This window comes from Oncorhynchus clarkii, chromosome 10, assembly GCF_045791955.1.
Source record: "Oncorhynchus clarkii lewisi isolate Uvic-CL-2024 chromosome 10, UVic_Ocla_1.0, whole genome shotgun sequence".
Classification (NCBI taxonomy): domain Eukaryota; kingdom Metazoa; phylum Chordata; class Actinopteri; order Salmoniformes; family Salmonidae; genus Oncorhynchus; species Oncorhynchus clarkii.
This window is the reverse complement of record NC_092156.1, coordinates 10271526-10296489: the sequence shown is the minus strand read 5'-3', so window position 1 is coordinate 10296489 and position 24964 is coordinate 10271526. Positions and strand designations below refer to the sequence as shown.

The 24964-nt window shown below is 42.1% G+C and overlaps 1 protein-coding gene across 2 annotated transcripts in view; it reads right to left on the bottom strand.

Moving 5' to 3' along the window:
* Window positions 1-24755, bottom strand: part of LOC139417997 (clathrin interactor 1-like) — a 47666-nt gene extending 22911 nt beyond the window's left edge. For both annotated transcript variants that reach the window (XM_071167061.1, XM_071167063.1), the window contains exon 1: window positions 24596-24755. In XM_071167061.1, coding sequence (XP_071023162.1) covers window positions 24596-24636 — 41 coding nt within the window. In that variant the 5' untranslated portion in view covers window positions 24637-24755. The remainder of the gene's footprint in view (window positions 1-24595) is intronic.
* Window positions 24756-24964: the final 209 nt, after the last annotated feature.

Here is a 24964-nt window from a genome sequence, read left to right as displayed (position 1 = left end):
AGCAGACCTGCCAGTCACAGAGCAGACCTGCCAGTCACAGAGCAGACCTGCCAGTCATAGAGCAGACCTGCCAGTCACAGAGCAGACCTGCCAGTCACAGAGCAGACCTGCCAGTCACAGAGCAGACCTGCCAGTCACAGAGCAGACCTGCCAGTCACAGAGCAGACCTGCCAGTCACAGAGCAGACCTGCCAGTCACAGAGCAGACCTGCCAGTCACAGAGCAGACCTGCCAGTCATAGAGCAGACCTGCCAGTCACAGAGCAGAGTGCCAGGAAACAGCTGGGCTCTACTCAACTTTCTCCTCTCAGGAGTGGCATAGCGGGAGGCAACTACAGGATATAATGACAGTCATTAAATTGACTGATGAGTAAAAAGGGTTCTCAAGAGCTATCCTGATTTGAGAAGCAGCTTAAAACGGATTATGACAACACTAGAAAGACACCCAAAAACATTCAGGGATGAAAGATTAACCAGCTGACAACAGAACTCGAATTTGAAAGAAGGAGAAGAATGCTTTAGAGAAAACAGAGAGGAAGAAAGGCAAACAGAGGATGAAAGATTAACCAGCTGACAACAGAACTCGAATTTGAAAGAAGGAGAAGAATGCTTTAGAGAAAACAGAGAGGAAGAAAGGCTAACAGAGCCGGGGTTAATGCAGCTGATCAGTGATAAACATGAGGCAATGTTTTCAGGGACTCAGAGAGCACACCTATGGACCATTCGTTCTAACCTCCCCTGTCACAGTTCAGCTGAGACAGATAGGAGGAGGGGGGGGGGCACCTGACAGATGTAACTAATGGAAGGTTAGAGTAATGGGAGACAGAACTGCTATGCTCTGGAATAAATTAGGTACATGGTAACGTCAGCCAACATGTAGGCTGAAACAACATGGCAGATCAACTGCACAACAGTGAAAGGAATGAAAAGGCACACATAAAACTCATGGTATGCAGAAGCTAATAGCTCTGGTTTCCAGTCACATCTATTGAGATTCCCCACATGTAAAACGCAGGATTAACAAGTCACATAATAAGTTGCATGGACTATAATAGTTAGTGGTTAACATGATTTCTAAATGACTAACTCTTCTCCGTACCCACACATACAATTATCTGTGAGGTCCCTCAGTCGAGTAGTGAATTTCAAGCACATATTCACTCTTCATATTTTCAAGCATGGTGGTGGCTGTATCATGTTATTGATTTGCTTGTCATCTGCAAGGACTTTAAACATTTTTTTATTTTATTTCACCTTCATTTAACCAGGTAGGCTAATTGAGAACAAGTTCTCATTTACAACTGCGACCTGGCCCAGATGGTTCAGGTCTGCTTTCCAACAGACACTAGGAGACAAATTCACCTTTCAGCAGGACAATAACCTAAAACTCAAGGCCAAATATATGCTGGAGTTGCTTACCATGACGACATTGAATGTTCCTGAGTGGCCTAGTTACAGTTGACTTAAATCTACTTGAAAATCTGTCAACACTTGAAAACGACTGTCCAGCAATGAACAAAACAACCAACTTGACAAAGCTTGAAGAGTTTAAAAAATAACATGCAAATATTATACAATCCAGTTGTGCAAAGCTCTTAGAGACTTACCCAGAAAAACGTACAGCTGCAATCACTGCCAAAGGTAATTCCTGTATGTATTGACTCAGAGGGTTGAATACATAGTGACTTCAGAAAGCATTCATATCCCTTGACTTATTCCACATTGTTATGTTACAGACTGAATTCAATTTTTTTTCCTCCAAAACATAATGGTCATTATGGCCAAACAGTTCTATTTTTGTTTCATCAGACCAGAGGACATTTCTCCAAAAAGTACGATCTTTGTCCCCATGTGCAGTTGCAAACTGTAATCTGGCTTTTTTTAATGGCGGTTTTGGAGCAGTGGCTTCTTCCTTGCGGAGCAGCCTTTCAGGTTATTTTTAAATTTTACCTTTATTTAACCAGGCAAGTCAGTTAACAACAAATTCTTATTTTCAATGACGGCCTAGGAACAGTGGATTAACTGCCTGTTCAGGGGCAGAACGACAGTTGTACCTTGTCAGCTCGGGGGTTTGAACTTGCAACCTTCCGGTTACTAGTCCAACGATCTAACCACTAGGCTACCCTGCTGCCCCAATGACGGCATACCCCGGCAAAACCCGGACGACGCTGGGCCAATTGTGCAATTGATATCCATTTGGCAATGTCTGATTGTCTTAACTCACGAAGTACACCACTCATTGATTCTTCGCCACACACAAGTCAAAGAAAAATGTCAAACATTTAACAAAGTCAGTTTATTTGTATTTTTTTTAAACATGAATGATAGTTCAATCATTCCAACACTCCCGGCCTCGATAATCACCAAGCCTCGGTGTGAAAGAGCCAAATATCATGATCTGATGATTCCATATATACAGTGGAAACATCACAAAAAAAAAAACATTTATGTCCCGAACTCACTGGAGCAGGAACCAGGAATAGGCTAGTTGATACAATGTTACAAGTTCGCTAGCAACATCTTCAGGCCAGACCAAGGGATGATTTGATACAATGTTGCATTTCAATAGCAATAGCTCAAATCAAGACAGATTGAAAGGGGAGGCAGGCGGAGTAGAGAAATGAATGTGATTCAAGATATTTTCTACAGTTTTTATTTGTGGGCTTTAGGCCTATGTATTTTACTTAGTTGACAGTTATGCCCACTGCTGCATCTGAGTTCGGTGCTCAAACTTCTTTAGCTGCCAATGAATCACAGTGTATCAATGTGTTCATTGAATTTGAACTTTTAGATTTGTATCATTTTACTTCACATTATGATTAACCATGTGACAATGATTTTCAGAAACAAAAGAGCTATTCTTGAAATTAAATTGTTCCATGAAAATGTGCCTATAAAAATAATCATAACTGGCATGAAGATTGGTAGAAATGGTAGGATAAAAATTGTAAGCTTTACCAAACTTGAACCTCACAAGAATTCCTATGGTCTTTAAACTACTATTACAGCAATTTAAAAAAAAAATGTGAATGTGCTAGCACTTGCACACAGGGGGTCCCGTGAAAAATAATATGCCCCGCTACGGAAATCAAAGGCCTGTCCAACTGATTCATTCTGGCGCCGGGTCTCTTAACGATTGCAAGCATACCCATAACATGATGCAGCCACCACTATGCTAGAAAATATGAAGAGTGGTACTCAGTAATGTGTTGTATTGGATTTGTCCCAAACATAACACTTTGTATTCAAGACAAGAAGTGAATCGCTTTGCTACATATTTTGCAGTACTACTTTAGTGTCTTGTTGCAAACAGGATGGATGTTTTGGAATATTTTTTATTCTGTACAGGCTTCCTTTTCACTCTGTCAATTAGGTTAGTATTGTGGAGAAACTACAATGTTGTTGATCCATCCTCACTTCTCCTTTCACAGCCATTAAACTCCAACTGGAATTATGTTATTAGAAATGTACTACAAATGAAAAGCTGAAATATCTTGAGCCAATAAGTATTCAACCCCTTTGTTATAGCAAGCCTAAATAAGTTCAGGAGTAGAAATGTGCTTTGTGCAGTGACCAAAAAATATCAATTTAATCCATTTTAAATTCAGGCTGTAACACAACATTTTGAAAAAGTCAAGGGGTGTGAATACTTTCTGAAGGCCCTGTATCTAATCAAGATATATGCAGTGCATTTGGAAAGTATTCAGACACCTTCACCTTTTGTTACGGCCTTATCCTAAAATGGATGCATTTTTTACATTTAGCAATCTACACACAATACCCCATAACAAAGCGAAAAAAACAACAGTTTTTCAGAAAAGTTAGCAAATGTATTACAAATACAAAACAGAAATAACTTAATTTAACAAAAGTATTCAGACCCTTTGCTATGAGACTCGAAATTGAGCTCAGGTGCATCCTGTTTCCATTGATCATCCTTGAGATGTTTCTACAACTTTATTAGAGTCCACCTGTGGTAAACTCAATTGATTGGACATGATTTGGAAAGGCACACATACCTGTCTGTTGCTCTGACATGCACTGTCAACTGTGGGACCTGATATAGACAGGTGTGAGCTCAATTTCAAGTCTCATAGCAAAGGGTCTGAATACTTACGTAAATGAGTTATTTCTGTTTTTTTTATTTGTAATAAATGTGCAACCATTTCTAAAAACCTGTTTTAGCTTTGTCATTATGTATGTAGATTGATGAGGAAATGTTTTTATTTAATACAGTTTAGAAGAAGGCTGTAACGTAACAAAATATGGAAAAGGGGAAGGGGTCTGAATACTTTCCCAATTTATTTATTTTGAAGTATTACCATTTTTCTTCCACTTCGACAAGAGTATTATGTGTAGATCGTTGGGGAAAAAAATGAAATTTTAGTAATAAAAAAATAAAAATGTAAAATCACCAGGAATTCAGTACAAAAACGTGTTAATTTGGGAAATCTGTTTTCACACACACAAGTTGTGAAATTATTGTATTTGAAAATAACATCTTTGTGGTCAATTTGCAGTGTACAAATTATAAATACTTTCCGACCCCCCCCCCCCCCGACCACCCACTCCGACAAAAATCGACCCGAGGCTGAATCTAGTTACCTACCCCTGCTCTAGACTATCCCTTCCCCTGCAGCTGCCAGCACTTTTACTAATCATCCCTAATGTCATTTTGACAGAAAACTCAGACACTTCCTCCACTCTCACTAAATCCCAGACCCACCCGCACAGGGAGAGAGCAGGTTGACAGGAGAGCCAGGCAGGCAGCTCTGGAAGCCATTACCGCAGTGGGCCATGGATGATGTAGTGAGAGAACAGAAAAAGGTGGTGAGGTCTGAAAGCTTGAACACCTGTTCTCACTGGGAAGGAAACGCAGCTCCTTCTACTACTTAAGTCTATAAAATGTATCAGATTAGTTCACTTTCAGTCCACTGCCAATTTCTTCCACATGTTGTTGATGACAAAAAACAATGTGATCCAACTCTATGGCTCTATAGAGTGTTAACGAGAGGGAGGGAGACTGAATTCCTGACCCTAATATTGACCTAGCCAGGAAATCGAACACACAAATCTACATGGAAAAGCAAATGTACAATCCCCCCCCCCCCCCCCCCCCCCCCCTATTGAGCCTATTCACACTCAGTCTATTTGCATATATTTGTTTGCACACCGTAGCCTAACGGCTGGAGTAGTTCGTTTTTAGCCAGAATGCAGTGTACCAGATCTAAAGAATCCACCCCAAAAAACACACAAAAAAACAGGACAGAGATAGTCTAGAGTAGTGGAGGTGACCCTGTGTGACCACTGGTCTGATTAGTCCACAGATGGCTGCTGGGTTTAGCCTGAGCATCATCACAGACAGGTGGTCAGATCCTTAGGAGGTCAAGGGTCAAGTGCTCAGTGACAGAGGGCCAGATGGAAGGACAATGGAACAGAGCTGGGGAAATAAGACAGGACCAGAGACTGATGAATGAGCCAATGATATCAAATCTGAGGAAAACAGCCAACTGATCACACATAGCCTACACAAAGATCAACAAATGGCAACAACTCAAACAGGTTTGTTCCAAACAGGATACTTCTTTAATTCTATGAAGCATGTGTGTTTCATGGTGGATAGATTAACATAAAACAGAGAAAGAAACTATACATTCAGTGCTGATCTGGGATAACTATAGTTTTAACTACGCTTTGGGGAAAGTAACTATTTCCGGGGGAATAGTTACTTTGGAGGAGACTACAACTATTTGAATATAAAAATGGCAACTTTAAAAAATATATTTGAATACAGATCTCAGGAAGTGACTACTTTTCTGAAACTATTAGATTGGCTGCCTTCAACTAGGCCTAATGGAGGGCTGTATCTGGAACTGCATGTTGAAGACAGAAATAGAATGAATAGAACACACAATCTCCTATAGTATTCCAATCTGACGGTCACATTTGATCTACACAATACATTTCTCTGAACATGTAAACGTCCATTCTCCTGAATGCCTATTGGCCCAGGTATACATAATCAAATCAAACCAAATTGACCCATTTTATGTTGTAAAGATAAGTATAAGTTGTGATGATCGACTACTGTATGACTCTTTCAACATTCCACTGAAAAAGTTGAAAGCTGCAATACATTTTTTAGAAGACCTGAAAATACTGCAGAGTAAAATCAAAGCTATTTGCAAACAGCAAGTTGGAAGCTTAGCAAAAACAACTTTGATTCCCTTTGTCCATCTGAGGGTAACTGCTCTTATTTCAAAACACACACACACACACACAATCTCTAAATGGTGTAGTGTAATAAAACTAGTTACTTTAGGAGCAACGTTTTATTAGCATCTTGTCACATAATACTTTGTTAATTGTATTTGAATTGCATAGCAATAAGATAAGTTTTTTTTTTTAAAACTACTCTACACAAGAGGAATAGCGACCGTTCCTTATTCCACTTATGTGGAATAAAGAATGTGGAATAGCTCCATTATTATTATAAAGCCATTTGCAAAGTTCTATGTAACAAAAGGGGTAACACTACACATTAAAGGTTACATTTGTAAAGGGTTTATAAAGAGGCTATAATTACATTAAATGTTATTTGATCATTTGTAAATGCCTTATAAAGCATTAATAAACAGTTATATCCCATTGGTCTACATAGTGAAATAACTGGTCAGTGTTTGTCAAAATAGTGAGCCAAAATTTACCTCCAGTTTTTAACAATTTATAAATGCACTTAAATGCTTAAGATGAAGCCTTATGTATCATCATGCATCCATATTTTCAATAGTTGCACTATTGAACAAATAGTTATCCTCTCACTTTTGCGTGTGATGAAACACTGATGCCCTGGCGAAATGTACATACAGGTTATTAATCAATCATCATTACGCCTTCCCAGATGATATCAACACACACATTTCACTTCTCTGTGATAGTCCCAAATATGGTAACAGTAATACCAGTGGAGGTGGTATCCTTTCACAACGTTAAATGTTTTGGACTTCATACCCCATATTCATTGACTGAATATGTTTAACGAAAGTGTTGACTCTTCTCTTATGTATTGATGAGTACCCAATACTATAAGTATGTCTACGCTCTGAGTGAACTCTCAAATCATCTATAAATGATTTACCCATATGTATAAATGGTAAAAGTATATCTTATTTTAGTGACAGACCTACATGTACATATTCCCTCGACACCAGTGCCCCCGCACATCGACTCTGTACCGGTACCCCCGTATATAGCCCCTGTATATAGCCCCGCTATTGTTATTTACTGCTGCTCTTTAATTATTTGTTATTCTTATCTCTTGCTTATTTTTTATTAGGCATTTTCTTAAACTCATTGTTGGTTAAGGGCCTGTAAGTAAGCATTTCACTGTAAGGTCTACACCGGTTGTATTCGGTGCATGTGACAAATAACTAAATAATTATTTGATACCTATAAACATTTATAAATTCAAAAACACCTTATTTTAAAAAGTGACAGACCTATAACCATTTATAATTGAGTTAAACATTGAACTGCTAAAAAAATAAATACTTTAAAAACAAAAGTGAAATACAAGATACTTAATTGCCACGCGTCCAAGGTCGGTGGTGTGTATACGGTACAGCATGGGGTAGCTCCTACATGACTAATATACACATATACCCCAGCCTCACAAAACTGAAAAAGCAGCTGTTGTTTAACCTTGTACTTTTTCAGTTGTCTTATAAAGCACAGTCTCTGCTGGGCCTTCTTGATGATGTGGTTGGAGTTGATGTCCCATTTCAGTGAGCCACTGATGTAAGTACCGAGGAATTTGAATGAATCTGTCAGGGTTATTGGTTGGTCAGTGATTATGAGGGGGGCCTTGCGGTTCTTTCTTCTCCTGTATTGCCATCTCTGTGGTTTTTGAGGAGTTGAGCACGAGGTCGTTGTCCTTACACAACATCACCGCCCGAGCAACTTCACAGTGGTACTGTGTTTCATTTGCTAGCTAAGACAAAATGAAAGGGGTAGAATAGTTATCACAATTGTAGTTAATACACTAGCTAGTTTGTTAGCTAGCTAGTAAATTAAGTCTTAAAATTGGAACCACTTATGTTAGTTTGTTGACAAAGGATGCTGGCTAGTTTACCAGCAACCCATCTAGAGAGAGACTGTACCAGAGTTCAAAGGTAAGATAACTAGCTAGCTAGCATTCTAATCCCAAAAAGCTAAACAAATTGCAAGAAAGCTAACATCAACATAAGAGTTAACTAGCTAGCAGGCAGCTAATGTTTGCTAGCTAGCTAAGCTAACTAGCTAGCAAACGTGATCTAGTTAGCCATATCATGCCAAATATTATCCTGTGTTAAATCGTATAGCAAAATGTCTATATTCAAAAATATATTTGAGGTTTTACCTAATACTAGCTAGCTAACGTTTCTTAGCTCGTGAGGTAGGACAGATGTGGTAGAAAACGTTAGCTAGCTGAGCAGAGAACTAAATCATACAGCAGAATTTCTATATTCAAAAGTGAAACAAATTGCATAGAGAATCTCTCTCCTCTGTCAACATTTTTTATCTTGTGAACGTTTCTTTCGCGCAATCTCTTTGTCTGGCCTTTGCACACTTCCCATAGCCAGGTCCATCATGATTCTTCTCAACTCAATGTCACATGTCATTGTCTACTCTTCATTCTGTTCCAGGTCGTCTTTATTTCAAGCGCGTTTCACAGATCCGCAGATCTTACAAAGTCGGGAATTTTCAGAAACCAGTGAACCACACCAATAATATAGCTTGAGATGAAGCCATCATTCCTGGAATAAAAAAAGTGTACCAACGCATCATCATGGGTTTCAAATGTGGGGCAAGATGCATGGAACTCATGGGAGTTGACCATTGGTCTGAAAACCAATCATTTCTGTTCCTGGGACAGAGCAACTATGCACCACACCCAGAAGTGAGAAAATAACTATTGTTTAACTGTGCAACCATTGAAAATGCAGTTGTATGATGATACAAACGGGTTCAATATTACACAATTTGTTATAGCCAATTTAGTAATGTTTTACAATGCATTTACAAATGCTTAAATAACCGTAATAATGTAATTACAAACCCTTTATAAATCCTTTACAAATGGAAGCCTATTGTAAAGTGTTACCGAAGTGGTTGTAAAGTGTTGCTGTATTACCTTGTGTCTCACTCATGAAAATATATGTGTCTACTCTAATGTTGAGGTGATTCCATGAGTCTCTTCTCACCTCCCGCGTACTCCCTCGCCTCCTTTTTAAAAAAGGTCAAAGATAATTGAGGAGAGATGGCGAAGAGAGTGAATGTGGATGGAAATGCGCCAACTTTATTTGTCAAATTACGTTTACAGGGGTGGACGGACCCCACGCATTTTTTGTTGTTGTTGTTGTAAAGTGACCAAAACTAATTAGGGCTCACCCCATTTAGTCAACCCTTTTGTTCGATTTTTTTTTGAGCAGTAGCAAAACAAACAAAAAATGTAATAAAAATAAAAAGTATATATATATATATGTTTTATGGCGTCTTGATTGACGCCCGTCTTCGTGGACTAATCCCGTAATTTCTGTTAATGCATTCAATATATTATGTATTTTACTGTTGTCATTGTATGAGTGGACGCGTTGTTTGCAGAGTGCACAACCTAGGCTACACTTGTGAGAAACAAGTTTCGGGTTTATTTCATTCCATTTATGAGTTGTTAATTTATTCATTGTGTTTTGTTTGTAGCGCTCCTGTCAATGTTGAGTAAGGATTCGCACCTGATTACGCATAGAAGTAGTCCTAGGCCACATGGCCTGCGCGCAAATGTAGACTTATAAATGTGCCAATTTGGGGATCTCATAGTATGTCTGATTGTCGTAACAATGAGCTGTGGAGCTTCTCAAAGTAATTTTCTCTTCACCTCAAACAGGAAGCAAAAAAAGTATTTTTTTTTCATATCCATTAAGAATGACAATAGTTCCTTAATGTAGCCTATTTAAAAAAAACATTTCCAGCCCCCCCCCCCCCTTTCCATAACCACGGAGTAAATGGGGGAAAATGGCCATGCTCTGATGCTGTGAAAACGTCATAAAATAGGCCTAACTTCGTATCCCTTGCGCAAATACCCTGCAGCTGTGTCTGTCAGGAGCTCACTGGCTCAGGAAACTCAGGAGGGTGCAGAATATTTGATTAAATGTTGCAAGGTTGTTAGCACCAGCTTCATGCTGGACCAAGTTGTTGGGTGATACAATGTTTCAAAGTTGCAGAGAGGTCATGTGTAGCCAATGCGATTTCTTTTTAATAAGATATTTTCTACCTGCAGGCTGCTATGTTTTTATTTGTAGGTTTTAAGTAGGCTATTTTTACCTAGTTGGCAATGGAAATAGAGGTTCATTTTAGATTTGTATGATTGCCAATGCGATTTCTTTTTAATAAGATATTTTCTACCTGCAGGCTGCTATGTTTTTATTTGTAGGTTTTAAGTAGGCTATTTTTACCTAGTTGGCAATGGAAATAGAGGTTCATTTTAGATTTGTATGATTGCCAATGCGATTTCTTTTTAATAAGATATTTTCTACCTGCAGGCTGCTATGTTTTTATTTGTAGGTTTTAAGTAGGCTATTTTTACCTAGTTGGCAATGGAAATAGAGGTTCATTTTAGATTTGTATGATTTCCATTGAGATATAAATTTGTATTAATCACATGACAATGATTTTGAGATAGGACTATTATAAAATAAATTAAACTGTTCTACGTAAATGTACATATGAACATAACTGGCATGCAGATCGGCAAGAAATGGCAAGATAAATTGGCACTCCAAATGGAACACCCCTGATGTAATCTATTACCGGTAACTTCAGGAGCGTAATGGCAGAATCTGCAAAGGCCACCAGCAGTGCTATAGAAGGGGGTTCGGGAACAGCTTGATCAGAAGACAAAAATCCTATCTTGATCTCTGACTCCCTCGAGTCATTTGTGCACCTTAAATTATTTAAATCACAGTGTGCTTAAAGCATCAGACAAGCTCAGTAACCTACATATAGTTGATTTTATTAAAACACATAGGGTGTGTCTATATACGGAAAAATACACGTTTAAAAATTTCAACCAGTCGATTGGTCGAAAGAACAGATAACTTTTTTTTTTTTTGTCAGGGACAGCCTGAAACAAATTCAGTTAGTTGAGCATGACATGTTATATATATATATATATAAAACAATAATTAATTTTCTTATTTATTTAACTAGGCAAGTCAGTTAAGTAGCATTGTTTTTAAACATGTGTATGTTTTTCTCCTCTGACAAACAAAAGATGATTCAAAGGGGTTGTGGCAGATTTCTAAACTCTTCCATGTAGAACACGAGTAACCTTGTTGAAAGGTGGCTATCGAGGAGGGGATGAGACTTCCATTTGTCTACTAATGAAATGACACACCCCTCGACCACATCAGTTTCCGGGTCATGGAGGAGAGAGGACGATCTTTTGGCCAAACGAGAATCTCCTCATTTTTAAATTTAAACTAGGCAAGTCAGTTAAGAACAAATTCTTATTTATAATGACAGCCTACCCTGGCCAAACCCGGATTAGGCTGGTCCAATTGTGCGCCACCCTATGGCACTCCTAATCACAGCCAGATGTGATGCAGCCTGGATTCGAACCATACCTCCCTTCCAACTCTCCCAAACAGAGACCAGGCTTCCCTCCCATGTATTTAACTATAGGCTACAGGCTATATTAAAATTCATATCTACGCCCCCCCCCCCAAACCATGTACCATGAACAATTCGACTGTTGTAGTTTTTGGTTCTTCATCAAATATTTGGCAGCCATCAAATAAATATTTTTGGGTTTCAAATAACTTCCATATATTCAAATACCTTCAAATATTATTTGGTTTTCTGAAAGGAATTAAAGATACTTTCAAATATTTGTTTTTCAATATGAGACCAGTATTTGAATATCAAAGAAAAGTTGTATTTTTTTGCTGAAACTTTACACTGGGTATACAAAACTTTAAGAACAACTGCTCTTTCCATGACAGACTGACCAGGTGAATGGTATAGTCTCTTATTAATGTCACTTTTTCAATCCACTTCAAATCAGTGTAGTAGATGAAGGGGAGGAGACAGTTTAAAGAAGGATTTTTAAGCCTTGAGACATTTATTGTGTATGTGTGCCATTCAGAAGGTGAATAGGTATCAATCAATCCCTATACCAGTCTGCTGTTCCCACATGCTTCAAGAGGGCCACCATTGTTCCTGTTCCCAAGAAAGCTAAGGTAACTGAGCTAAACGACTACCGCCCCGTAGCACTCACATCCGTCATCATGAAGTGCTTTGAGAGACTAGTCAAGGACCATATCACCTCCACCCTACCTGACACCCTAGACCCACTCCAATTTGCTTACCGCCCAAATAGGTCCACAGACAATGCAATCTCAACCACACTGCACACTGCCCTAACCCATCTGGACAAGAGGAATACCTATGTGAGAATGCTGTTCATCGACTACAGCTCGGCATTCAACACCATAGTACCCTCCAAGCTCGTCATCAAGCTCGAGACCCTGGGTCTCGACCCCGCCCTGTGCAACTGGGTACTGGACTTCCTGACGGACCGCCCCCAGGTGGTGAGGGTAGGCAACAACATCTCCTCCCCGCTGATCCTCAACACTGGGGCCCCACAAGGGTGCGTTCTGAGCCCTCTCCTGTACTCCCTGTTCACCCACGACTGCGTGGCCACGCACGCCTCCAACTCAATCCAAGTTTGCGGACGACACAACAGTGGTAGGCTTGATTACCAACAACGACGAGACGGCCTACAGGGAGGAGGTGAGAGCCCTCGGAGTGTGGTGTCATGAAAATAACCTCACACTCAACGTCAACAAAACTAAGGAGATGATTGTGGACTTCAGGAAACAGCAGAGGGAACACCCCCCTATCCACATCGATGGAACAGTAGTGGAGAGGGTAGCAAGTTTTAAGTTCCTCGGCATACACATCACAGACAAACTGAATTGGTCCACTCACACAGACAGCATCGTGAACAAGGCGCAGCAGCGCCTCTTCAACCTCAGGAGGCTGAAGAAATTTGGCTTGTCACCAAAAGCACTCACAAACTTCTACAGATGCACAATCGAGAGCATCCTGGCGGGCTGTATCACCGCCTGGTATGGCAACTGCACCGCCCTCAACCGTAAGGCTCTCCAGAGGGTAGTGAGGTCTGCACAACGCATCACCGGGGGCAAACTACCTGCCCTCCAGGACACCTACACTACCCGATGTCACAGGAAGGCCATAAAGATCATCAAGGACATCAACCACCCGAGCCACTGCCTGTTCACCACGCTATCATCCAGAAGGCGAGGTCAGTACAGGTGCATCAAAGCTGGGACCGAGAGACTGATAGAAGCTGTTTATCTCAAGGCCATCAGACTGTTAAACAGCCACCACTAACACTGAGTGGCTGCTGCCAACACACTGACACAACTCCAGCCACTTTAATAATGGGAATTGATGGGAAATGATGTAAATATATCACTAGCCACTTTAAACAATGCTACCTTATATAATGTTACTTACCCTACATTATTCATCTCATATGCATACGTATATACTGTACTCTATATCATCGACTGTATCCTTATGTAATACATGTATCACTAGCCACTTTAAACTATGCCACTTTGTTTACATACTCATCTCATTTGTACATACTGTACTCGATACCATCTACTGTATCTTGCCTATGCTGCTCTGTACCATCACTCATTCATATATCCTTATGTACATATTCTTTATCCCCTTACACTGTGTACAAGACAGTAGTTTTGGAATTGTTAGTTAGATTACTTGTTATTACTGCATTGTCGGAACTAGAAGCACAAGCATTTCGCTACACTCGCATTAACATCTGCTAACCATGTGTATGTGACAAATAAAAAATTTGATTTGATTTGAGGTAGGACTAAGTATTCAAGTGTCTTTGAACAGGCTATGGTAGTAGGTGCCAGGTGCACCGGTTTGTGTCAAGAACTGCAACGTTGTAGGGCTTTTCATGCTCAAAAAAATTCCCGTGTGTATCAAGAATGGTCCACCACCCAAAGAAAATCCAGCCAACTTAACAACTTTGGGAAGCATTGGAGTCAACATGGGCCAGCATCCCTGTGGAACACTTGAAACCTTGTAGAGTCCATGCCCTGACGAATTGAGGCTGTTCTGAGGGCAAAAGGGGGTGTGCAACTCAATATTAGGAAGGTGTTCCTAACGTTTGGTATACTCAGTGTGTGTGTGTATATGTAAACTCAGCAAAAAAGAAACGTCCTTTCACTGTCAACTGCGTTTATTTTCAGCAAATGTAACGTGTAAATATTTGTATGAATATAACAAGATTCAACAACAGACATAAACTGAACAAGTTCCACAGACATGTGACTAACAGAAACGGAATAATGTGTCCCTGAACAGGGGGGGGGTCAAAATCAAATGCAACAGTCAGTATCTGGTGTGGCCACCAGCTGCATTAAGTACTGCAGTGCATCTCCTCCTCATGGACTGCACCAGATTTGCCAGTTCTTGCTGTGAGATGTTACCCCACTCTTCCACCAAAGCACCTGCAAGTTCCCTGACATTTCTGGGGGAATGGCTTTAGCCCTCACCCTCCGATTAAACAGGTCCCAGACGTGCTCAATGGGATTGAGATCCGGGCTCTTCGCTGGCCATGGCAGAACACTGACATTCCTGTCTTGCAGGAAATCACGCACAGAAACTAGCAGTATGGCTGGTGGCATTGTCATGCTGGAGGGTCATGTCAGGATGAGCCTGCAGGAAGGGTACCACATGAGGGAGGAGGATGTCTTCCCTGCAACGCATAGCATTGAGATTGCCTGCAATGACAACATGCTCAGTCTGATGATGGCGTGACTCACTGCCCCAGACCATGACGGACCCTCCACCTCCAAATCAATCCCGCTCCAGAGTACAGGCCTCGGTGTAACGCTCATTCTTTCGACGATAAACGCAAATCCAACCATCACCCCTGGTGAGACAAAACCGCTACTCATCAGTGAAGAGCACTTTTTGCCAGTCCTGTCTGGTCCAGCGAAGGTGGGTTTGTGCCCAAATGCGACGTTGTTGCCGGTGATGTCTGGGGAGGACCTGCCTTACAATAGGCGTACAAGCCCTCGGTCCAGCCTCTCTCAGCCTATTGAGGACAGTCTGAGCACTGATGGAGGCCTGCGTTCCTGGTGTAACTCGGACAGCTGTCCCGCAGGTGTGATGTTAAGATGTACTGATCCTGTGCAGGTGTTGTTTCACATGGTCTGCCACTGAGAGGATGATCAGCTGTCCGTCCTGTCTCCCTGTAGCTGTCTTTAGGCGTCTCACAGTACGGACATTGCAATTTATTTCCCTGGTCACATCTGCACTCCTCATGCCTCCTTGCAGCATGCCAAAGGCATGTTCACACAGATGAGCAGGGACCCTGGGCATCTTTCTTTTTGTGTTTTTCAGAGTCAGTAGAAAGGCCTCTTTAGTGTCCTAAGTTTTCATAACTGTGACCTTAATTGCCTAACATCTGTAAGCTGTTAATGTCTTATTGACCGTTCCACAAGTGCATGTTCATTATTTGTTTATGGTTAATTGAACAAGCGTGGAAACAGTGTTTAAACCCTTTACAATGAAGATCTGTGAAGTTATTAGGATTTTTACGAATTATCTTTTGAAGATCGGTCCTGAAAAAGGGACATTTCTTTTTTTGCTGAGATATATATTTTTTAAGTTCATATTTTCAAATGACCTACAAAATAGAACTACACTGAACAAAAATATAAAAACGCACCATGCAACAATTTCAAAGATTTTACTGAGTTATAGTTCATGTAAGAAAAATCTGTAAATTTGAATAAATTCATTAGGCCCTAATCTATGGATTTCACCGGACTGGGAATACAGATATGCATCTGTTGGTCGCAGATACCTTTAACAAGAAGGTAGGGGCGTGGATCAAAAAACCAGTCAGTATCTGGTGTGACCACCATTTGCCTCATGCGGCGCTACATATCTCCTTTGCATAGTTGATCAGGCTGTTGCTTGTGGAATGTTCTCCCACTCCTCTCGGGCTGTGAAGTTCCTGGATATTGGCTGGAACTGGAACATGCTGATGTACACGGCGATCCCATACGTTCTCAATGGGTGACATCTCTGGTGAGTATGTAGAACTGGGACAGCATCGGTGATGTCGTACCCACAGCAACTATTAAAACATTCCCAAACCAGAAACTTTGGATTGATGGCAGCATTCACGCGAAACTGAAAGCGCGAACCACTGCTTTTAAATCAGGGCAAGGTGACCAGAAACATGACCAAATACAAACAGTGTAGCTATTCTCTCCGCAAGGCAATCAAACAAGCTTAGCGTCAGTATAGAGACAAAGTACAGTCGCAATTCAACGGCTCAGACACAAGAGGTATGTGGCAGGGTCTACAGTCAATCACGGATTACAAAAATAAATCCTGGTCCGCGACGGTGCTGGTTGTCTTGCTCCCAGACAGACTCGCTTTGAGGACAATACAGTGCCACTGACACGGCCCGCTACCAAAACCTGAGGACTCGCGTTCACTGCAGCCAACGTGAGTAAAACATTTAAACGCGTTACCCTCGCAAGGTTGCAGGCCCAGACGGCGTCCTCAGAGCATGCGCAGACCAGCTGGCTGGTGTGTTTACAGTCATATTCAATCAATTCTTATCCCAGTCTGCTGTTCCCACATGCTTCAAGCGGGCCACCATTGTTCCTGTTCCCAAGAAAGCTAAGATAACTGAGCTAAACGACAACCGCCCCGTAGCACTCCCTTCCGTCATCATGAAGTGCTTTGAGAGACTAGTCAAGGACCATATCACCTCCACCCTACCTGATACCCTAGACCCACTCCAATTTGCTTACCGCCCCAATAGGTCCACAGATGACGCAATTGCACCCACACTGCCCTAAACCATCTGGACAAGAGGAATACCTATGTGAGAATGCTGTTCATCAACTACAGCTCAGCATTTAACACCATAGTACCCTCCAAACTCGTCATCAAGCTCGAGACCCTGGGTCGATCACCGGGGGCAAACTACCTGCCCTCCAGGACACCTACACCACCCGATGTCACAGGAAGGCCAAGAAGATCATCAAGGAAAACAACCTTCCAAGCCATTGCCTGTTCACCCCACTATCATCCAGAAGGCGAGGTCAGTACAGGTGCATCAAAGCAGGGACCGAGAGACTGAAAAACAGCTCCTATCTCAAGGCCATCAGACTGAGTGGCTGCTGCCAACATACTGACTCAACTCCAGCCACTTTAATAATGGAAAAATTGATGAAAAATGTATCACTAGCCACTTTAAACAATGCCACTTCATATAATGTTTACATACCCTACATTACTCATCTCATATGTATATACTGCACCCAATACCATCTACTGCATCTTGCCTATGCCGTTCTGTACCATCACTCATTCATATATTTTGATGTCCATATTCTTCATTCCTTTACACTTGTGTGTATAAGGTAGTTGTTGTGAAATTGTTAGGTTAGATTACTCATTGGTTATTAATGCATTGTCGGAACTAGAAGTACAAGCATTTCGCTACACTCGCATTAACATCTGCTAACCATGTGTATGTGACAAATACAATTTGATTTGATTTAGCTTAAAGTAATTGTGTTCAGATCCTTGCGACATGGGGTCGTGTATTATCATGTGGAAACATGAGGTGATGGCGGTGGATGAATGGCACGGCAATGGGCCTCAGGATCTCGTCACGTTATCTCTGTGCATTCAAATTACCATTGATATAACGCAAATTGTGTTTGTTGTCCGTAGCTTATGCCTGCCCATACCATAACCCCACCATGGGACACTCTGTTCACAACGTTGACATCAGCAAACCACTCACCCACACGACGCCATACACGCTGTCTGCCATCTGCCTGGTACAGTTGAAACTAGGATTTATCCGTGAAGAGCAAACGCCTCCAGCACGCCAGTGGCCATTGAAGGTGAGCTTTTGCCTAGTGAAGTTGATTACAACGCCAAACTGCAGTCAGGTCAAGACGATGGTGAGGACAACAAGCACGCAGATGTGCTTCCCAAAGACGGTTTCTGACAGTGGCAAGGAGTTATTGTCCCCAGCACAAGGTGCACCTGTGTAATGATCTTGATATGCCACACCTGTCAAATTGATGGATTATCTTGGCAAAGGAGAACTGCTCACTAACAGGAATGTAAACAAATTTGTCCACAAAATTTGAGAGAAATAAGCTTTTTGTGCGTACAGAACATTTCTGGGTTCTTTTTTTTCAGCTCATGAAACCAACACTGTCCATGTTGCGTTTATATTTTTAGTCCGTGTATTTTTTGCCCAGGTGTGCAGCAGTATGACTGACAGAGACAGCAAGATGAGATCTCCACAGCAAAGCTGTTCCAAGATTTTAAGGAAAATCTCAGTCCACTGAATAATGAATGACAGCTGTGTATAAAAACAGATGGCTTGAACGGCAAGTGAACCGGCGATGTGCTTACATGTCAAGCAGACTAGGAAACACACGCACACAGAACGGCCCGCTATGTTAAGAAATATTCCACTGGGGATGAGACAAAAGATGAGCTGTGGGTCTGAATGAAAGGTACAGGCAGACAGAACCCAGACTTCCCTTCCAACTGTCTCAAACAGAGACAGAGCCCAGGCTTCCCTTCCCTTCCAACTGTCTCAAACAGAGACAGAGCCCAGGCTTCCCTTCCCTTCCAACGATCTCAAACAGAGACAGAGCCCAGGCTTGCCTTCCAACTCTCAAACAGAGACAGAGACCAGGCTTTTCTTCCAACTGTCTGCATCCTGGGCCTCTTTGTTGTGCAGGTCCGCCGCAGCAGCGTTACTCCTGCACTACTGAGGATGAGCCTGCTTACCTACACATGCAGCCTGCTGAAAAGCCAAAGCACATGAAACAGTCTTTCACTCTCCCTCCTACTACACAAAAAGAAAAACACCACCTCCTGCTTCTGAGGAACAGTGGTTCTAGGCGTCAGTTTTCAGATGGAGATAGTGGTGATGAAGGGGGCACAGGGGACAACAGCAGCGAGGGAGGAGGGGCAGGGGGCTCACTGGTGCATATTGGAAGTAGGAGGCCCTGGTCTGACGAGGACGTTCGCAGGGAGAAGAGGCCCTGGTCTGACGAGGACGTTCGCAGGGAGAAGAGGCCCTGGTCTGACGAGGACGTTCGCAGGGAGAAGAGGCCCTGGTCTGACGAGGACGTTCGCAGGGAGAAGAGGCCCTGGAGGACACAGCTGGCAGCCGGGCTGATGTAGGAGCTACTCCTGAAGCTACTCACACAGAAGACATGTTACATTTAAGTAATTTAGCAGACACTCTTATCCAGAGCGACTTATAGTATTGAGTGCATATATACTGGTCCCCTGTGTGAATTAAACTCACAACCCTGGCATTGCCAGCGCCATGCTCTACCAACTAAGACAGACGGGACAAGAAGAGAGAAGAAATCTATACCAGTGGTGCTGATTACTCTGCAGTGTGCTGGGAGGATATAGAATACCGTACTGCTGGAAGTCATGCCTACTAGGAAGAGCATTTACTGAGAACATGGATTTGCAGGTTGGCTGAATGACTAGCTGAAGTTCTGCTCATTACTGTAATCTAAAGGCAGAATTAGCATTTCCCAGACGTGTGACTCAGACATTCAAGCCGTAATAAGCCGTGGTTCATAGTAAAGCTGTAAGCCTAGACAGTGAGGCCAGCTAAGGGCAAGCTAAAGAACTTATGCTACCATATCCTAATAAAAGGAAGTAAACTTGGACGAAGGATTTCCTTTCTAACAAGGAGCCAAATTAACAAGGTGAGGAAGTTGTTTTATATTTGTCTTCACAAGAGTTTGAGAAGAGGGTCCAGTCTTCAGATCTTATCTGAGTGAGAGTTGTCAAAACGTCCCTCTTCTTTCATGTCTTCAGGACCAGGTTTCCTCTGCTCCATTCAACAGATCATATCTTTCCACATAATAGTGCAATGTTTGACATTTGTATTCACCACAGTGTGACGCCATCTGAGCTCTTCAAAACAATGCCATTGATTCAGCCATGATATCGATCTCACTGCATTGGCTGATGGGACTTGCAGTCCATTAACTGGCTAAGAACGTCCAAAGACTCAAACACTTACACAGGACATGAAGACTGCCTTTAGAGTGGCTATCGTTAGTCACTACAATGTAATGATATCATACTGAGAAAAAGCTTCCACTGAACTCATGCCGATACCACTTTACATTTGGAGTGGGACTTGAATCAAAGAAATCATTCAAAGAAAGTCATGATTTGGCTCTCAATTCTTAACTTCTCTCCTGTGTAATAACTGACATGGGAACAGACCTAATAGGCTACAAGTAGATGACAAAACTCAAAACAAGCAATAGGAATACTACCAAAGCCCCTCCCATCCAGCAATAGGAGTACTACCAAAGCCCCTCCCATCCAGCAATAGGAGTACTACCAAAGCCCCTCCCATCCAGCAATAGGAATACTACCAAAGCCCCTCCCATCCAGCAATAGGAGTACTACCAAAGCCCCTCCCATCCAGCAATAGGAGTACTACCAAAGCCCCTCCAATCCAGCAATAGGAATACTACCAAAGCCCCTCCCATCCAGCAATAGGAGTACTACCAAAGCCCCTCCCATCCAGCAATAGGAGTACTACCAAAGCCCCTCCCATCCAGCAATAGGAGTACTACCAAAGCCCCTCCCATCCAGCAATAGGAGTACTACCAAAGCCCCTCCCATCCAGCAATAGGAGTACTACCAAAGCCCCTCCAATCCAGCAATAGGAATACTACCAAAGCCCCTCCCATCCAGCAATAGGAGTACTACCAAAGCCCCTCCCATCCAGCAATAAGAGTACTACCAAAGCCCCTCCCATCCAGCAATAGGAGTACTACCAAAGCCCCTCCCATCCAGCAATAGGAGTACTACCAAAGCCCCTCCCATCCAGCAATAGGGGTACTACCAAAGCCCCTCCCATCCAGCAATAGGGGTACTACCACAAGCACACAAACACAGAGGTCGACGGCACCGCATCTCAGTGCAAGAAGCATCACTACAGTCCCTGGTTTGACCGGGGTAGGCTGTCATTGTAAATAATAATTTGCCAAGTTAAATCAAGTTTACACACACACACACAAAAAAGTTACTTTGTTGGCATTTACATATGTCCCCATTACCAGTAAAACATAATCAAAACCTATTTCTTTCACTTACTTGCTGTGCTGTTTCATTGTTTCATTCTCAACCAGGATTGTATCATGCAGTGAAGTTTCAGCTGTCTGTCCGTGGTCTCTATTCCTCGGTGAGCACTGTCACTGTGTCTGTCTGTCCGTGGCCTCTCTTCCTTGGTGAGCACTTTCACTGTGCCCATTTCCATCTTGTCCAGCTGTGTCTAACATTTCACGTAAACCCGGTTTCTTGTCTGCATCGAAGTAGCTGTACCAATCATCGAGCATGGTGGCGACACAGTAAAGAGGCTCAGAGAGAATGTCTGTTAAAGAAGTAGCGGTCCTTGTACCTAGCATCGAGCATGGTGGCGACACAGTAAAGAGGCTCAGAAAGAATGCCACCGAATTGCTTGTTCACAGCCTAAAGTACTTTTGTAAGTTTTAACCCCACAGTCTGTGTGGGAAGTTTTGTTGAGCAGGTGTTTCAATGCCATGACAGCGGGTCTCACGTCTGCTGTAGACACAGGTGGGCTTATTTCTCCAGTCAGTTGTTTGAATGGAGCGTTCATGTTTCCTTGTTTCAAACATATTCTCAAATGCCATTGAAATGGCAGCAGCGGTATGAGAACTTTCCTCAGTACAAAATCCTCGTTGACCCACTGTGCTGTCAGACTCATAATGCTCATGAGGCTGACGTCGCTGGTCTAAATGTCAGTCGTGAAGCTCATGGATATGAGTTTCAACAATACAGTTTAACTCCGGTAGGGCAACATCTGAAAAATAGTGTGTACCGGGGCTCGACCAGTCGGCGAAAGCCAACATCATCCCCGAAAGAGGACGGTTGATTGTTAAGGGCAACGAATTCTATTATCTTGGCGTTAATGGATTTCGCCGAAGTTGTCTCGCTGAAATGTTCTTACTCTTTCAAATGACTGATCGACTTGAACTTGTTTAGTTGTTGGAAGTGTAGCGCTTAGTTTTTGTCTGCTTTTGTTCTGTGTAGCTCTGTATTTTTCGTTGCGTCATCTACCTACATTATATAGGTATGCACATCATCTACCTACATTATATAGGTATGCACATCATCTACCTACATTATATAGGCATGCACGTCATCTACCTACATTATATAGGCATGCACGTCATCTACCTACGCTATATAGGTATGCACGTCATCTACCTACATTATACAGGTATGCACGTCAGCTTTGACATCCATTTTGCACATCGGCTTTAAACTAGACATCGGGCCGACGCTGGCATTTTTAGCTAATGTCGGCCGATTCCGATATGCTCACCGATATATTGTGTATCCCTAAATATTACCAATCTCAAAGCCCCTCCCATCCAGCAAGGCTCCTTAACAGCTTCTACCCCCAAGCCATAAAACTGCTAAACAATTCATCAAGTGGCCACCGGACTATTTACATTGACACCCCCTCCATTTGTTTTGTACACTGCTACTACTTGCTGTTTATTATCTATGTATGGTCACTTCACCCCTACCTACATGTACAAATTACCTCAACTAACCTGTACCCAAGCACACTGACTCAGTACCGGTGCCCCCTGTATATAGCCTCGTTATTGTTATTTTATTGTGTTACTTTTTACTTTATTTGGTAAATATTTTCTTAACTTTTCTTAAACTGCACTGTTGGTTAAGGGCTTGTCAGTAAGCATTTCACAGTGAGGTCTACACTGTTGGTTAAGGGCTTGTAAGTAAGCATTTCACAGTGAGGTCTACACTTGTATTCGGCGCATGTGACAAATAAAGTTTGCTTTGACTAGATGACCAATCTCAAAGCCCCTCCCATCCAGCTATGATCTTGAGTCCAAGACAGCTAGTATTCATCAGCCACAGAACAATCCATGATGACCATGGGTTCTCCTCCTCACTTATGGGAGGGGCAGTATACCCAAACATAAATCTAGCCTAAATGCATATTCTGCCAGACGTGAAAAAACACCAGTTCTCACCAAAAATACCATTCAACTGGCTAACCCACTAAAGCAATGTCCCTCCCAAACAACTGTTGGCAGTGACACAATCCACAAGGTGTGGCGGTACATAGCCTGTTCTCTAAAAGCTCAGGGTCTGCAGGGAGCTCTCTGGGCCCAGGGTGGCAGGAGAAGGCCTTCTCGCCAGCTGTATCAATAACAGGCCCTATTCAGCTGAAATCAAGCATGCCTAACAGGTGGCACCGGCTCAGGCAGCATCAGTTACTGCAACCTGACTGCAAGCTCTGTCCATGAATCAGGCACTGGGCTGGAACCTTTTTCTGCCATTGCTTGCAAATCGGGAAAACTATTAGACTTGTGTGTCACACACAGAGTCTTTCACTCGTTATCATAACGGTCTTTATATAAATGGTTGTAATAAGAAATTTGCAATTTTCCAATACTGATGCATGAATAACTAAATGTTGCCAGGGTATGGAAACGTCAAAACCTTCTAGCTATCAATTTAAATAATGTATCTTATGCACATGATGTAGTGAACAATTCCATACACATTCACATACAGATCCTTTGCAATACACCAACTTAGCTAGCTAAGAGATATGTCATGCTGCATTAGTCGTGGATCAGGTCCACTTTCATTCCAGGCGTTTAATGAGAGGCACGAGCCTGGTACGACCAATATTCGGCAGACAGGCGCTGCGGAAACGTTTTCCGTCTAACGGGCACCAGGAACAGACAAATGCTAGTTGATTGCTTAGATAGCTAACTAACGTTACATTGTGGTCGTGTAAAAACGTTTCAACCAGAAAACAATAAAAATGGTCATGAAGTTCAACTTCTATAGTGAGTATTGTAATGAACATAATGAAACGAAAAAGTGCAAATGACAGGTTTGTTGAAGGTCTTGACAGACATTGTGGCTAGCTTAGTGGTGTTAGCTAACGTTAGCTAGCTAGTGAGCTAACAATGATAAATTAAGTTAGACAGTTTTGTAGCTAACTAACGTTAGCTGTGAGTTAACGAGGGCGTCGTATTGTTATTGAACGATACGAGGTCATTATTGGGTAAGACATAGTCTAGCTAACGAGCTAGTTTATAGTTAAGGTTAATAATACTTTCCTCCAAAATAATGCTATTATGGAATAAATGGGTGTTACTTTGCATTATTTGAGTCTGTATGTTTATAATGGACAGTAGGATATCAAAAAAGATCATATAGGAATATATATATCGTTACATTTTGTACACAAGGCTGAAAACGGCGTGACGTCACGAGATCAGTGTTTCCCTGGTCTGTTGTCAAATGTAAACTAGCCAGTTAACGGGCCTTGCAACACAATGACAAGCGGACGAAAACAGCAGGAATACTCACGCTTTATCCACCATTTCCCTGACTTTCCACATGTTTAGCATGTAGACGCTCTATCAGTGGCTCGCCGCCTCAATAATGCGTCGTCCAGTCCCGTTTCCAACCACAGATGGACTTGCGTCACCGACAACAGAATTCCGAGTCCCTTCCGCCAGCCAGCTCTGTGGGCAAGTTACTACGGGAGACCTCTAAACGTCAGTGTATTTCACCCGGACAGGTTGTGCTTGGGATTGTTTTGTTTTTTTTGCCTAAAAGGGTCAAGGAAAGCAGCATTTCACCTACTTCATTATGCCTGTACTCAGAACCAATCTGCATACGAACATAGGAGAGGTATCTTTATGTTCCTACTTCCTAGACCTGTGCCAGCCCAAT